Consider the following 13,132-nt stretch of genomic DNA (forward strand, 5'->3'; position numbering starts at 1 on the left):
TTAACTTTTCCTAGCTGTGTCGTCCTGGGCAAGTCACTTAACCCGAAATGCCTCAGCAAAAAAAAAAAAAAAAAAAAAAAAAGATGACCTGAGAAAATTTACACAAACAGATACAAAGTGAAATAAACAGAACCAGAAGAACATTGTACATAGTAAGAGCAATATTATATGATAATGTGAATGACTTGGCTATTCTCAGAAATACAATGATCCAAAACAATTCCAAAGGACTTATGATGAAAAATGCTATCATACCTCCAGAGAAAGACATCTGAATCCAGATTGAAACATACTTTTACTTTACTATTTTTGCTTTTATGGTCTGAGTTTTCTTTTGCAACATGTTTTACATAACTGCATATGTATATTCTATATTAAATTACCTACAAGGTAATTTTAAATTACCTGAAAGGCAGGGGTGAGGGAGAAAATTTGGAACTCAAAATTAAAAAAAAAAAATGGACATGAATTTTTTAAATTTATATGTAATTAAGAAAAAAATTTAAATTTAAAAAGAAAAAAAAAGGAAATGTTACCAAATTCTGTAACAGGAAGCAAAATACCAGTAATATACCTCAGGCCAAATGAAGAATTATCTTAGACAAAGCCAACCATCTGTTGAAACCTATGCTTCATACCAGAAATTCTTAACTGAGGTATGTGAACTTAGGTTTATAAAATATTTTTACAATTGTATTCCAATATAATTGGTTTCCTTTTTAATTCTATATATTTTATTTTGTTCATTAAAAAAAAAATCTGAGAAGGGATCTGTAGGCTTTACCAGGAGTTTATAATACAAGATATATCAAAAATCTTTGCTATGAATCACAAACTTGAAATATTATGCACAATTGGTGCAATCTAAACACATTATTAATTTAATATTATCTGCTATTTTAAATTTTCCCAAGCTTGTAGTTCAACCCTATACTAATACTGCCTTGGTACTGGGATATCCGCCACTCTACACAAATGGTTAATTTTCACTCTAAATTAACAAAGCAGTTTCACAAAAAATTTCATCAATGTTCTTTAAAGTAACCTAGTCTGTTTAGCCTAAAGTCTTTTGGAAAGAGGGGTTGGAATGGAGGGGGGAGGGTGGCAGAGGAAGGGAAAGGGCAAAAGAAAATGATTAATTCAAAGTTCTCCAAAACTTGGGAAAAAACTACATGTGATTAGCATTTTAAAACCTAAAGCAAATTCCCACATTTTAGCAAAGTGGGAAAATCATTAAGCAGTTTACCTTAACACATGCTGAGATACATAATATCAAGTAAGAGATGGATTACTTTAGCCACTAAAAGGTCAGAAATGGGCAGCAGAGGGGGACTTACTTTCCCTTTGCTTTTCAAATCTGACAATAATTCAGTTTTTCAACCTTTGACTTCTAAATCAATTTCTCATTTGATGACTGAAAGAGTAAACATAAGAAACTATCTACTAATCTGAAAATCATTAGTTTCTATGAGTTTTTTATTTTCTTCCATATAAAATTATTAGAAAAATAAATTTAACTCAACTAGAAAATTAATTTTGGCAATCATTTTTTTAAAAGATAAATTCTTGACCTTCAAGTGCATGCAGCCTTTAGGGTCTAAAAACCTGTCTAGCATTACCATTGCCATCAGGTATATATAACATTCTACTAAGATTTGGAACAATTAATAATTGAAATTGAATGTGACTATATAATTAAATTCATGTAGCCTTTACACAAAATTTTTCATTATGTGGGACACTAGAAAATAAAACCTAAAGACATTCTTGATCTAAATTAGGTGTTTGTAATCATTTTTTTGTTTCAGACACCTTCTCAAAATGTTTTTAAGTAAATGAAGAAAATACTAAATTTCAGTTAGAGATTAGGAAAAATAATGTGTACTTTTCCCCAGGGCACTAGGTGGCAAAGTGGAGCACCAGCCCTGAAGTCAGGAGTACCTGAGTTCAAATCTGACCTCAGACACTTCATACTTCCTAGCTGTGTGACTCTGGTCAAGTCACTTAATCCCACTTGCAAAGAAAAGTAAAGAAAAAAAGAATAAGAATAGCAGGTATGCAAAGTACTTTACAACTATCTCACTTTATTTTTACAACTTTGGCAAATAAGTACTATTATTATTTACATTTAACAGAGAAGGAAATTATGGCAGAGATTAAATCACTTATCTGAATCAGTTCTTCCTCTCTCCACAGGGACATCTAGCTGATATCTTAACTCCAATTATTAAAAATAACAAAAAAACAAAAACAAAACAAAAAAAAAAAAACCGCTAAACCAATATTAACAAAATGGAGAAGGGGGGAAGGAGAAGACAAGAAGGGAGACAGAAGTGTAACTGGTTATCAGTAAATATTCATTTTTCACCTACTTTTACCCCTATTTTTTCAGACTAAAATAAGTGTGTCTTTGGTATGTTATTTCACTAGAGCGGATACTCCTTCCATCAATAGGAATTACAACTCTTCTCAACTAGATGATTGCTACAGTCAAAAAAACCCAAACAAACAAAAAACCCACTACCACTTGGTGGCTAACCTTCTGGTAATAAGTTTCTCTGAACCTAACTAGGCTCTGATAACAACACAAAAATGGTCTTGGGAGACACAAATGTGAAGCTTCAACAACGTAATAGTTTGTCAGAGCCTGAAGAAGAGTTGAGAATATGTCCCTTGATCTCTGCAGATGTAGGGGTGTGGAGTGGGGAATTATAGTTGATTATATATGAATATGAAATGCTCAATAAAACATCAGACTCAGTGGATTTCGCTGAAAATTGCAATTTTTACCCTGGTTTTTTTTTTTTTTTTATTCTTTGTAACAAGGGATGGCTGGCTAGAAAAGGAGAAAGGGAATATTCAGAAATTAATATAATTAGTAATATTTTAATTTTAATATTTTAAAACCCTTTGGGCTTTAAGAATCAGAATCAGATTCATATCACCATAAGGAAGTATAAAACTTTATTGGAAGGTAAAAATTACCTCTAAAAAACTTTCCAGCTACTAGTTACTGACACTTCTATAAAAATAAGCACAGGATAGAAAATTTATTTTTCTTTTATGAAAAATATTATTTTTAATGAAAATTAAATCTGAAATCTGTGCCATTTATTGAGATAACAGAAATTAACATATATCAAGTACAAGTCTTTTAAAAGCCTTAAAATATACATTTCAAAAGGCATTTGTTCAATCAGAAAATGTTTTAAAAATTAAAAACTAAATCTGAAGAGTCCCAGCTTCATTTTGGCCATTTTTTTTCATGCTATTTAGAAATATATCAGTCTTGTTGCTTCTACCTGCCAAGAGTCAATTCTATCTCATACTCTCTTCCCAATCACTTTTTTCTTTTCACTCTCAAGCAACCGCACTAGGTCAGGGCTCAATCACCTCTCTCACCAGTTAACTACTGTGAACAAGATTCCTAAACATGGGCAAGGTTCCTAATACACCCAATCAGATGTGCTCAATTACCATTACTGTGAAGAGTCAAAGGATCATATTATTTAAAACAGGAAGAGATCTAGGGATCATCTAGTCAAGCCCTCTCATTTTACCTAAGACAAAATAAACTAAGGTAAGGGACTTGACCAAGATCACTAAGCTAGACTTTGACTTCTCGAGTCCAAATTCAGTATTCTTTGGCCTATATCAGAGAAGGTTGTTTCTCTATTAAAAACCTTTAGTGCTTCCCAATGCCCACTGAATCAAATATAACCTTGGTTTGCTGGCCACTTAACATTTACCACTTGGTTCCAATCTATCTTTCTAGACTGATAACATATTTCTTTATCCCATCTTCCCATTTCCCATACCGGTTCTTGACAAAATCGCTACCTGCTATTCACCAAACAACATTTGTTCCTCCATGCTTTTGCACAAGGTGGCCCTGACTCCTCTTTCAAGAAGTCTGTCCTTTCTGATCCCCCTAAGTTTTAGCGCAGCTCTTCAAACATCCACCAATATTTTCAGAAGTGTTGTCAACATGTATCTCCCACGTGAGTCTTAGGAATCAGTCTAGTGCTTCTTAAAATGCTACTGTCTACTAAAAACCACTTCCTTTCAAGTTCAGGAGAGGTGTTAACATCTCCATAAAGCCTTCTTCATTTCTTCATGCTGAAAGTGACCTACCATCCCTCCAATTCCTTTGTATGTCTCCTTTATATTTAACACATTTTCCCTTTTGTCCTTAGTTATTGGAGTATACAACTTATCCTCTATATAAAACTCAGAATAAGGAATTTCTGTATTATCAATACTTTACATAAAGAAAGCACTTAATGTGTCTTTGCTGAATTAAAGCATAATATTTACAATCAAATGCTTTCTCATATAACTTTTAAAGTAGAGGACTTGTCAGCAAGTTTTTTTAATTTTAAAAAGCTATGAAACACATCACACATCCTGGAACATAATGGAATAAGAGAATTAAAAAGGCTCAAGAATCAAAATGGTTAGAATGCTCTCTCCTAAACCATATAGTAAGGAACCCCAAATCCTACCAAAAGGATTTCCAAAAGCAGAAAGGCTCTTCCACAGAGAATGGCCTCTGGCAAATGTTTCTGATCCTAATGACAATACAATGTTATTTTGGAATATTAAATATATTAGAAATAAAGATAAATATATTAGATATAAAATTTAAGAAATATGATATACTGAATTAAATAAAAGAAAAATATAATGTCTATGGCAAGTCTAAGTCTAAGCACTACTCAATCCTAACTTTTTTTTTAATTGATGTATTTTGTTTTTACATTATAAACATCTACAGATTACCCAAACTCCAAGAGAGGTCTCTTAAAGTAGAACAACTAGGTAAATTAAGTAAAACTAAAATACAGTGACCTCATCTGAAAATAAATTCAACATTCCACACCTGGCGCAATTCCCCCTTTTTTATTGTTTGCTTTTTAATTAGCAGAAATTCATTTTCTTTTCTTAACAGGTTAACTCAAAAAAAGAAAAAAAGTCCTACTTGAGCAGTTCTTATACAAGTAAAACCTTTCTTTAAAGTTTTTCTGAAACAAGTAACTTCTTGGCACTGATTTTGAATTTTATTATATGTATGTTCTGCAGTGAACTGATTTACCAGACACGTGTTTAAAATCACATCTCTCCTATGATTATCTGTATCACTAACTCACACACACAAAAATTCTTAACAGGTTTTAATAATGTATTATTTGTGAATATCCAAACATTTTCTAGCTCTCCAACTTAAACTCCTTAGGTCTTGGCCCCATTAATAAGTATTTACTATAGACAGGCACACAATATTTTCTGATAGATTTTAAAACATTTAACAAGATAATGGCTGTCAAAATAATGTATCATAAAAGTAATTAGAGAAAAAACATATAAGCCATTTAATACAAATGATATTCTTTAAAATCTAACAAAATGGATATACCAATAAAATGTATAAAGGACAAAAAAAGTTATAGAAAGTTTTAACAAAATACAAGTGAAATAAAGAAAAGCACATGGATATATCAATACATTCACTATCCAATACTATTAGCGTGTAAATATTAATATTAAAGAGGACAAATTTGTGGTTATAGAAGCAAAGAGCATCACAAACTAAAAAGAGGCAAAAAATAGGAAGAATTAATTAGCAAATTCACTAATTATATGCCTATACTCATATTAAATCTAACGAGCAAAAAATTTTTACTTCAATTACCACCATGAGTAGCCCTCAGTCGAATTAATTTGTGTTTAATGTCAGAAGTTTCGTCTTTTTTTTCAATTTAATGGTAGGCTGACAAATTCAGTTCAACACTGATCATTATGCTAACACCTGTAAGCAAAGATAAAGTCACATGCTAGTTAATGATTAGCTTAATAATATGTTACTTCTTAATTCAGTAATTCTCATCAATATTCCTTGCACTAAATTTTGTCTCTGCCTTCTAGAAACAGATACTGAGGTTGCTCTCACATTTAAAAGAATATGGAAAGAAGGGGGAAAATAATTGTGTTCTAAACATAAATTCTTGAAAAGTATTTCAAGGCAATACAATTTCACATTTTTGTACAAAGTTACAGGGAATTCCTCAAGTACCTTAGTTCTCACTACATTCTTAAAATAGAGAATTCCCTCCCCCCATGTGTTTAAAAAACACATAGATCTCTTAAATTAGAGTTTAAAGTTTCACAACAAAAAGTTAAGCTCTGTGAGGAGCTTGTTTTGTTTTGTTCTGTTCAGGAAGGTGGTCATTGATCTAATGAGAAATAGGTAGCCAAGCAACTAAACTGGGACTCCTCTGAATAAAAAAAAAATTAACTTAAAAAAAAAAAACAGCAGCTATATGGTTTTTTTCTTAATTAGACAAGAGAGAAAGCCATCAATATCATATAAAAAAATCAAACATGAAAATTAATAGATGCAACCAAGTCAAGTATTTTAGATAAACTAGAGAAAACAGGCAAATCAAGAAACTTAAACTGTCTCAAAAGGTCATGCACTTCTAAATATGGAAGCAAAACTGCTGAATATGAACTAAGGTTAAACAGTATTTTCTTAAAATCAAATTTCAGTTAAAATCTACAGTAGTTGCTATTACACAAGGAAAAAGGCATTCAATCAGCACGCATCCATCACCTTAATAAAATTCTCTATTAGTGATTTGTAAGAACACAGCTCTGAAAAATTGCTACAATATCAACTCTTTAAAAATACTTTTAAGCTAATCTATTCCTGCTACAGTATTACTATTTCTATACTGGGCTTAGAGAGAGTTGATAAGAATATTTCTGGTTAATCACAAATTGCCAATTTCCTCATCAAAATCTGCTACAACCAAATATTTATAACTTGTGTTCGGATAAACCCTAATAGAACAATCAATTTTGAATTATCCAAATTATCGGAAGTGAAGAGATATTTAATACTTCAGACTTCAGACAATCTTCCCAAAACATATGGGTTTGTAAAAATTGCCAATTAATGACTTACCCCCATTTATCTGCATAATTATATTTAGACCCATATTAAAATGAATCTCATTCCCTCATTACACATCAATTGATAAAATAGCAAATGAAATAGCACTACTATATTAAAATATAAAGGGTGATTGAATAAACAAATTCAGAATGAAAATTTTTCTAAAACGAGAAAATATAATATAGATTGCTTAAATGACTTAAGATTCAGCTTTTGTAGAACTTTGTTACTATCTTTAAGATAGATGCAGGAATACTCATTCAAAAACAAATAAAAATATGACAACATCTTGAAAGGTTTGGGCCAAAGTCAAAAACCAAAACAGCAGGATTAGCATTTAATTCCTTGGTCTTTCTCTCAACATGGTCACTCTTACTTTATGGATGGCATAAGCAAGGGAAATTTAAAATCAATGAAAGTACCTAAAAATATACTCTTTTAAGTATAGATAACTATATAATGACACACAAATCTTTCGTAAAATATATATATATATATATATATATATAGAGAGAGAGAGAGAGAGAGAGAGAGAGAGAGAGAGAGAGAGAGAGAGAGAGAGAGAGAGCGCTTCATCCATTCAAGCAGGAGGGGAAAAAAAGGAACTTCTTAATACATTTTTCTATTTTATCCTGCTGGAAAGTTTCTAGTCAAAGCTCTTGAGTCAAAGCTTAAATAATCCATTGAGCTTTATACTTTAAGATAAGGCAAGTGAATAGGGGAAAAAAAAAAAAAAACATAGCATTCCTTGTTTCCATATCTGAAAAATGGGGAAAGGAGCCTTTCTGGTACCTCTTTTTAGAAAGCCAAGAAACAGTGCTATCAAGCCAAGTAATTAATAATTCAAACAAATATACAGCATATCTTAATAGCTCAACACAAATAAAATTAAGCAAAATAATTATAATTCAGGAATTACACTGCCCAATAACTCTCTCAAACATGGGAAGAGTCTACTACGTTTGACACTGGAAGCAGCGAGTCAAATATCTTTATACCAACTCCAAATTCAATGATTTTCACATAACCTCCCCTCTAAATCGAAAATACCGAGTTATGAGTTCCAGCAATTCAACAGGGTCACCAACCCATTTTAGAGGACTTAGTTTGATGGAAGTCATAACAGCCTGATATTAAACTCATCCCAGTAAACATATGGATTAAACTCTACCACAGGCAACTGAAAAGCTGTTTCCTACAAGAATGACACCACCACCATCACCACTCTCACCACCTCCTTTTAAAGCCCTGCTTTCCTTACTTTCACTCTCCTAGACAAAGAAGATAATCTGTGATAAAGTCTGGTGTGATAGAAAAGAAGATAAAACAACTCTAGATCTGTGCAGAAAAAACAAACGAGAGACAGGGGCTTTGCAAAGTGAAGGAATATACAGATGGAAAACGCCACCAAAAGGAAGCAGCAGCTGACCGGGGAAGGGTCTAGGATACGTTTTAGGTTAGGGGAGTTTAGATTCACTTCTTACTTTGGTGTTGAATGGAATTGAGCGTGTCTAGGGGCCAAGGCTTATGCTCCCCAATTTTAGTGTGTATGGGAAAATGGAGCAAGCTGACGGGAAGGAGGAAGGGAAGGGGGATGCAAAAGCCCCAGGATGAGGAGACCCGACAGGCCAAAGAGAGCCGGGAGGAGAGCGGTGAGGATTTGGTAAGAGTAACAAGGTAACAGGGCGGGGTAGGGGTGGGAGAAGGCAGCAGCAGATAGGAAAGCAGCACTCGGAGATAGGAGGAGACCAGCGGATTGGCCGTGCCGAGGGGTCCGTGGCGTACCGGAGGGGGTGGGTGGCGGAGAGCCAACAGGGAAGGAGGGTCTCCAGAGGCACCGGGAAAGGGGGGAGTGACTTGTCAGAAGCCGGTGCCGGGTCCCAGGGAGGAAAGGAATAGCCCGAGAGGCAGGTGCGCTCGAGGAGGCCAGAGGGGGACTAGGGATGGCCCGGACCCGGTCATCGACGGGGGAGGCGGGCGAATAAGCAGGCAGAGGAGGGTGGCGGGGCCGGGGACGGGAGGCTGAGGGGGCCCTGCTCTCGGCTTCACTCACAGTCCAGGTGCTTTTTCTTGGGCCCCATGATCTCGTGGGTCGTGGCCTTGCATACTGTCTTGGAGACGGCTGAGCCGGTGACACTGTGCTGGGCGGCAGTGATCCGGTCCGTCAGGCTCTGTCCCGACATCTCGGCGGCGCTGCCTCCTCCGCCGCCCCTCCCGCTCCGCAGCCGGCGGGGACTGGGACCCCCAAGCGCCGGGGGCCCCCCCCCACCGCCGCCGCCGCCGCCGCACCCCCGGCCGGCCTGCCCACCCCCCACGGGCTCCCTCCCCGCCTCCCGGCCTGGGGCGGGGCTCAGGACCCGGCGCGGCCACCGCGAGCCCCGAGCGAACGGGCGGCTGTCACCCGCAGGGTCGGACACAGTCCGAGGCACTCCCCTGCCCCCGCCTCAGCTCAGCCCACCCCCTCTCTGGTCAGCTGGAGCCGGGCAGGGCGAGAGGGACAGGCAGCTGCAGGAAAATGGCGGCGCCAGGCTCCTCCTCGGAGCTTTCCGGGCTGCCCCCGGATCACGTGACTTCGGCGCCGCCCCTCCCCCTCCTGCCCTGCCCCCTCCCTCCTCCTCCCCTTTCCCTTCTTTTTCCCTTCCCTTTCCTCTCCCCACTCCCCTCCCTGGAGCCGCCGGAGAAAAGCGGGGCGGGGATCACGCCGGATTACGTGACGGAACCCGCCCCGCGGGCTCAACAGGAGGCGGAGAGGAGGGAGGGAACGCAGCTCCGAGCGGCTGCGTCACGTGACGCTCCCTGACAACAGGTCGCCTGAGGCTGGGCCTGTGATGATTACAGTGGCCTGGGAAGGCGGAGGGGGCGGGGGGCGGGGGGGAGGGAAGGGAGGAACGCGGGGAGCGGAGGTGGTGCGCGAGCTAGGCCCCGGCAGGGTCGCGCGCGCGCTCCCGCCTTCCCTCCCGCGCTTTCCCACCCTCCTTTGAGGGAAGCCGGGAAAATGGGCAACGAGCTGTTGCTGCCGCCGCCGCCGCCGCCGCCGCCGCCGCCTTCTGCCTTTCCCTAGAGAAGTCTTGTTTTGGAGAAGAACGTGTTTTTTAAGGTATCCCCTAGATTTCTCTCAGAGAAGCGGGACCGTGCCCAAAATAGGTCTGGAAGGCCCCCGTACCTGTGGCAAACCAGAGGGCCGCAAGTCCTTACACCTTGCTGCCAGAAGCGGCCGTCTCCTGAGCCGCTCCCGTCTTAGCCCAGAGAAGTGACTTCTTTTTCTTTGAATTGTTTTAAGAGTTTCACCTTTTGTTCGCCAGCCGCCCCTTTGAAGCCTACCTAAATTTAGACACCAAAGAGGGCAGTTTCTTTCTCCCTAGAGTGTCCCGTAAAGCAGGAAACACATAGCTTTGTTGGAATTTAGAAAAGGAAACGGCGGGTGATGTCAGCGGGGATTAGTTTAACCCTACAAGGATGAAGGCGGGGGGTGATTAAACCTGACCAAAGAAGGAGTTGAGTAAGACGGAGGACTCACCATTGTCGCTATTTCTACTGTTTTTTTATTTTCCTCTTTTCTATTTTTCTCCTTTTTTTCTATTACTCCTCTTAAGGGGGAGGAAGTATATATGTATATATATATATATATATATATATATATATATATATATATATATATATATATGTAGATACACGTGTATATGAACATCTGTGCATGTGTATCTGATCAGCCCCAGTCAGAAACACTGTAGCTGGACCCTAACGTAGTCATTTTGTCCTCTTCCAGAACGAAGGACAACCAACCAACCAACTGCATAAAATCTTTCGCCACAGGCACAGTGCCTGGTACATTACTAATCATGTAATAAATACCTGTGGACTTTTATATTAGCCTTAAGAACTTTGTCCTTTGTTCCCTTAAGGAAGGGAGGATTCTGAGACGCCAATGTATGTATGGGATATTAAGCTCCTGTGTCGTTACTGTCGTGAAGCTCAAATCTAATAGGAATTGTAGCCACAAAACATTTTCTTCATACATCTGGAGCCCACACTCACTCCCACAAATACAAGAGTAGGTAATTATATAGAGTAAGGGAGTAGAGAAGTGAACAAGTTGAAGATATATATGTGGCTAGGTCTACTCATACTTCTTCATATCTTTACTAAGGCCCCAAATTTAACTTTTAAACAAATCTACAAATTTTTACTTATCAATAATGTAATCTTGGTGAATCCGAGTGAAAGGAAATCTACATTCTCCATCTGATACCCAGGATTTAGAATACAATATTTTGGACTGGTGACAAGAAATGTAAAACTGGTAGAAGTCATGTACTAAAAACAAAATATTGGAAATTATGCAGAATTCTTCTCATGTTACGCCCCACCCCCTTTTTGACAAATAGTATTCAACTTATATACCAGATCTGCTAACAATGTATTCTGTTCAAACAAGTAGATAAAATCTTATGTGGAAGTGATATAAAATTGTACTCTCTAAATTATGTGATAGTTTAGTCCATCATCTTTGGTTCATACATTAGCAGGGTTATCGTTATGGTTAACAGAATGTTAACTCCTTGAAGGCAAAACTGGCATGTTTTGTTTTATTTTGTTTTTGTAACCACAGAATACTGTGAATATAGTAGGTACTTAATAAATGTCTCCTAAAGTGAAATTAAATATGTCAAACCATGACTTGTCTGTGAATCTACTGGCAAAAGGAATGGTGTTCTTCAGGACAACTCTTATCAAGTTCCTCATTATCATTTCTACTCTTCTTGCAGGTTTCAAATTGCTACCCTGTTCCATCTATGGATTACATTGGACACATTTCAAATCAGCCTATGCCTTTTATGGGGAAACACCCTAAGCTAAGGTCAGATAGGAGGAACCATATTTTAGTTCTGCCAAATACATGATGTTTAATGCATAAGACAAATGCATAAGTTATTATTTAGCACAGAAGAGTATTCAAACTTTTATGTATTGATGTGACTGATCTACTCTGGAGAGCTCTGTGGTTCAATAATCCCATTTGTAAAATGGAAACAATATAATAACTGACTATATATATATTTATGTATATCACATATATATATATGTAATTTAAAGTTTGCAAAGTATTTAGTGGATATTAACATTAGCTCTTTGAGATAAGTTATAGTTTTATATATATATATATAAGAAAATATATTTATATTTTATATATGTCTTATATATAAGAAAATAAATTTTCATGCTTACAGATGAGGAAACTAAGGCTTAGAGAGACTGTGACTTACCTATGACCATATCTGAATCTAAGTCCTAACTTAGAGTCAAGGAATTCTTACATTATCTACTTCATTTATGATGCTTAAAAACTTTATGAAAAGTATTGCCCAAAGAGTTAAAAATTTTTAGAATTGGAACAAACTGTAACAATCCTTTAGTTCAGCTCCTTCATTTATAGATTAGAAGACAGAATCTCAGAAAGATGTACTTGTTTATGGTCATATGATAAAAGTCATCCCCAGGATATGGTTTACTCAAACATTTAAAATAAGACCAAAAAAGAAAAATGAAATGGATGATCTTATAAAATAGGTACTTATTGTGTATGTTTGACTGGTGGTAAAACTGACCCTGGCCAATCACTTAACCTTTCAGTGTTGGGGACAGTTCTCCAAGTAGCAGCCAAGCCAAAATGCAAAGTGCAGATCTGAAGTATTAGAAAAAGCTCCTCACTGAGACCTCTACACTGATGAAATCACCGTTCTCATCCAAAATTAAATGACAAAACTAGAATTCAAACCAAGGTATACTGACTCCAAAATCAGTGTTCTTTCCATTACACCATGTTAGTATTTGTATGCTGTATTTTCACTGTTTTTTATTTCATCATCATGGTGTCATTTTAGAAAGTCTCCACACTTGAACCAGTGTGCAGATATAAGCATATGTTAAATTAAACTGTTGCATCCCATCAATTAGAGAATGGCTAAGTTGTGGTATATGGATGTAATGGAATGTTATTGTTCTATAAGAAATGACAAGCAGGCTGATTTCAAAAAGCTTAGAAAGATTTACATGAACTGATGTTGATGAAGTGAACAGAACCAAGAGAACATTGTACACAGCAACAATAAGATTATGTGAAGAAAAACTGGAATGGACTTGGCTCTTTTCAACAATGAGGTGATTCAAGGCAAT

General features: G+C 37.1%; 1 protein-coding gene and 1 long non-coding RNA gene across 20 annotated transcripts in view; one reads left to right on the forward strand and one right to left on the reverse strand.

Annotated features, from left to right (window-relative positions):
• The window catches only part of PICALM (phosphatidylinositol binding clathrin assembly protein), a 126,692-nt gene extending 117,447 nt beyond the window's left edge, over positions 1-9,245 (reverse strand). For 17 of the 19 annotated variants that reach the window (XM_031961896.1, XM_031961894.1, XM_031961895.1 and 14 more), the window contains exon 1: positions 9,012-9,141. In XM_031961896.1, the coding sequence (XP_031817756.1) occupies positions 9,012-9,141 (130 nt within the window). Of the gene's footprint in view, positions 1-8,743; positions 8,974-9,011 lie in introns of those variants that run through there. The other 2 variants (XM_031961897.1, XM_031961892.1) reach the window with 2 other exon arrangements.
• A 568-nt stretch (positions 9,246-9,813) lies between these two features.
• Positions 9,814-12,721, forward strand: LOC116422753. The gene is made up of 2 exons (XR_004233264.1): positions 9,814-10,055; positions 11,725-12,721. It is a non-coding gene; the product is annotated as an uncharacterized LOC116422753 (long non-coding RNA).
• Positions 12,722-13,132: the final 411 nt, after the last annotated feature.

This window comes from Sarcophilus harrisii, chromosome 3 (genome assembly GCF_902635505.1).
Source record: "Sarcophilus harrisii chromosome 3, mSarHar1.11, whole genome shotgun sequence".
Taxonomy (NCBI): Eukaryota; Metazoa; Chordata; class Mammalia; order Dasyuromorphia; family Dasyuridae; genus Sarcophilus; species Sarcophilus harrisii.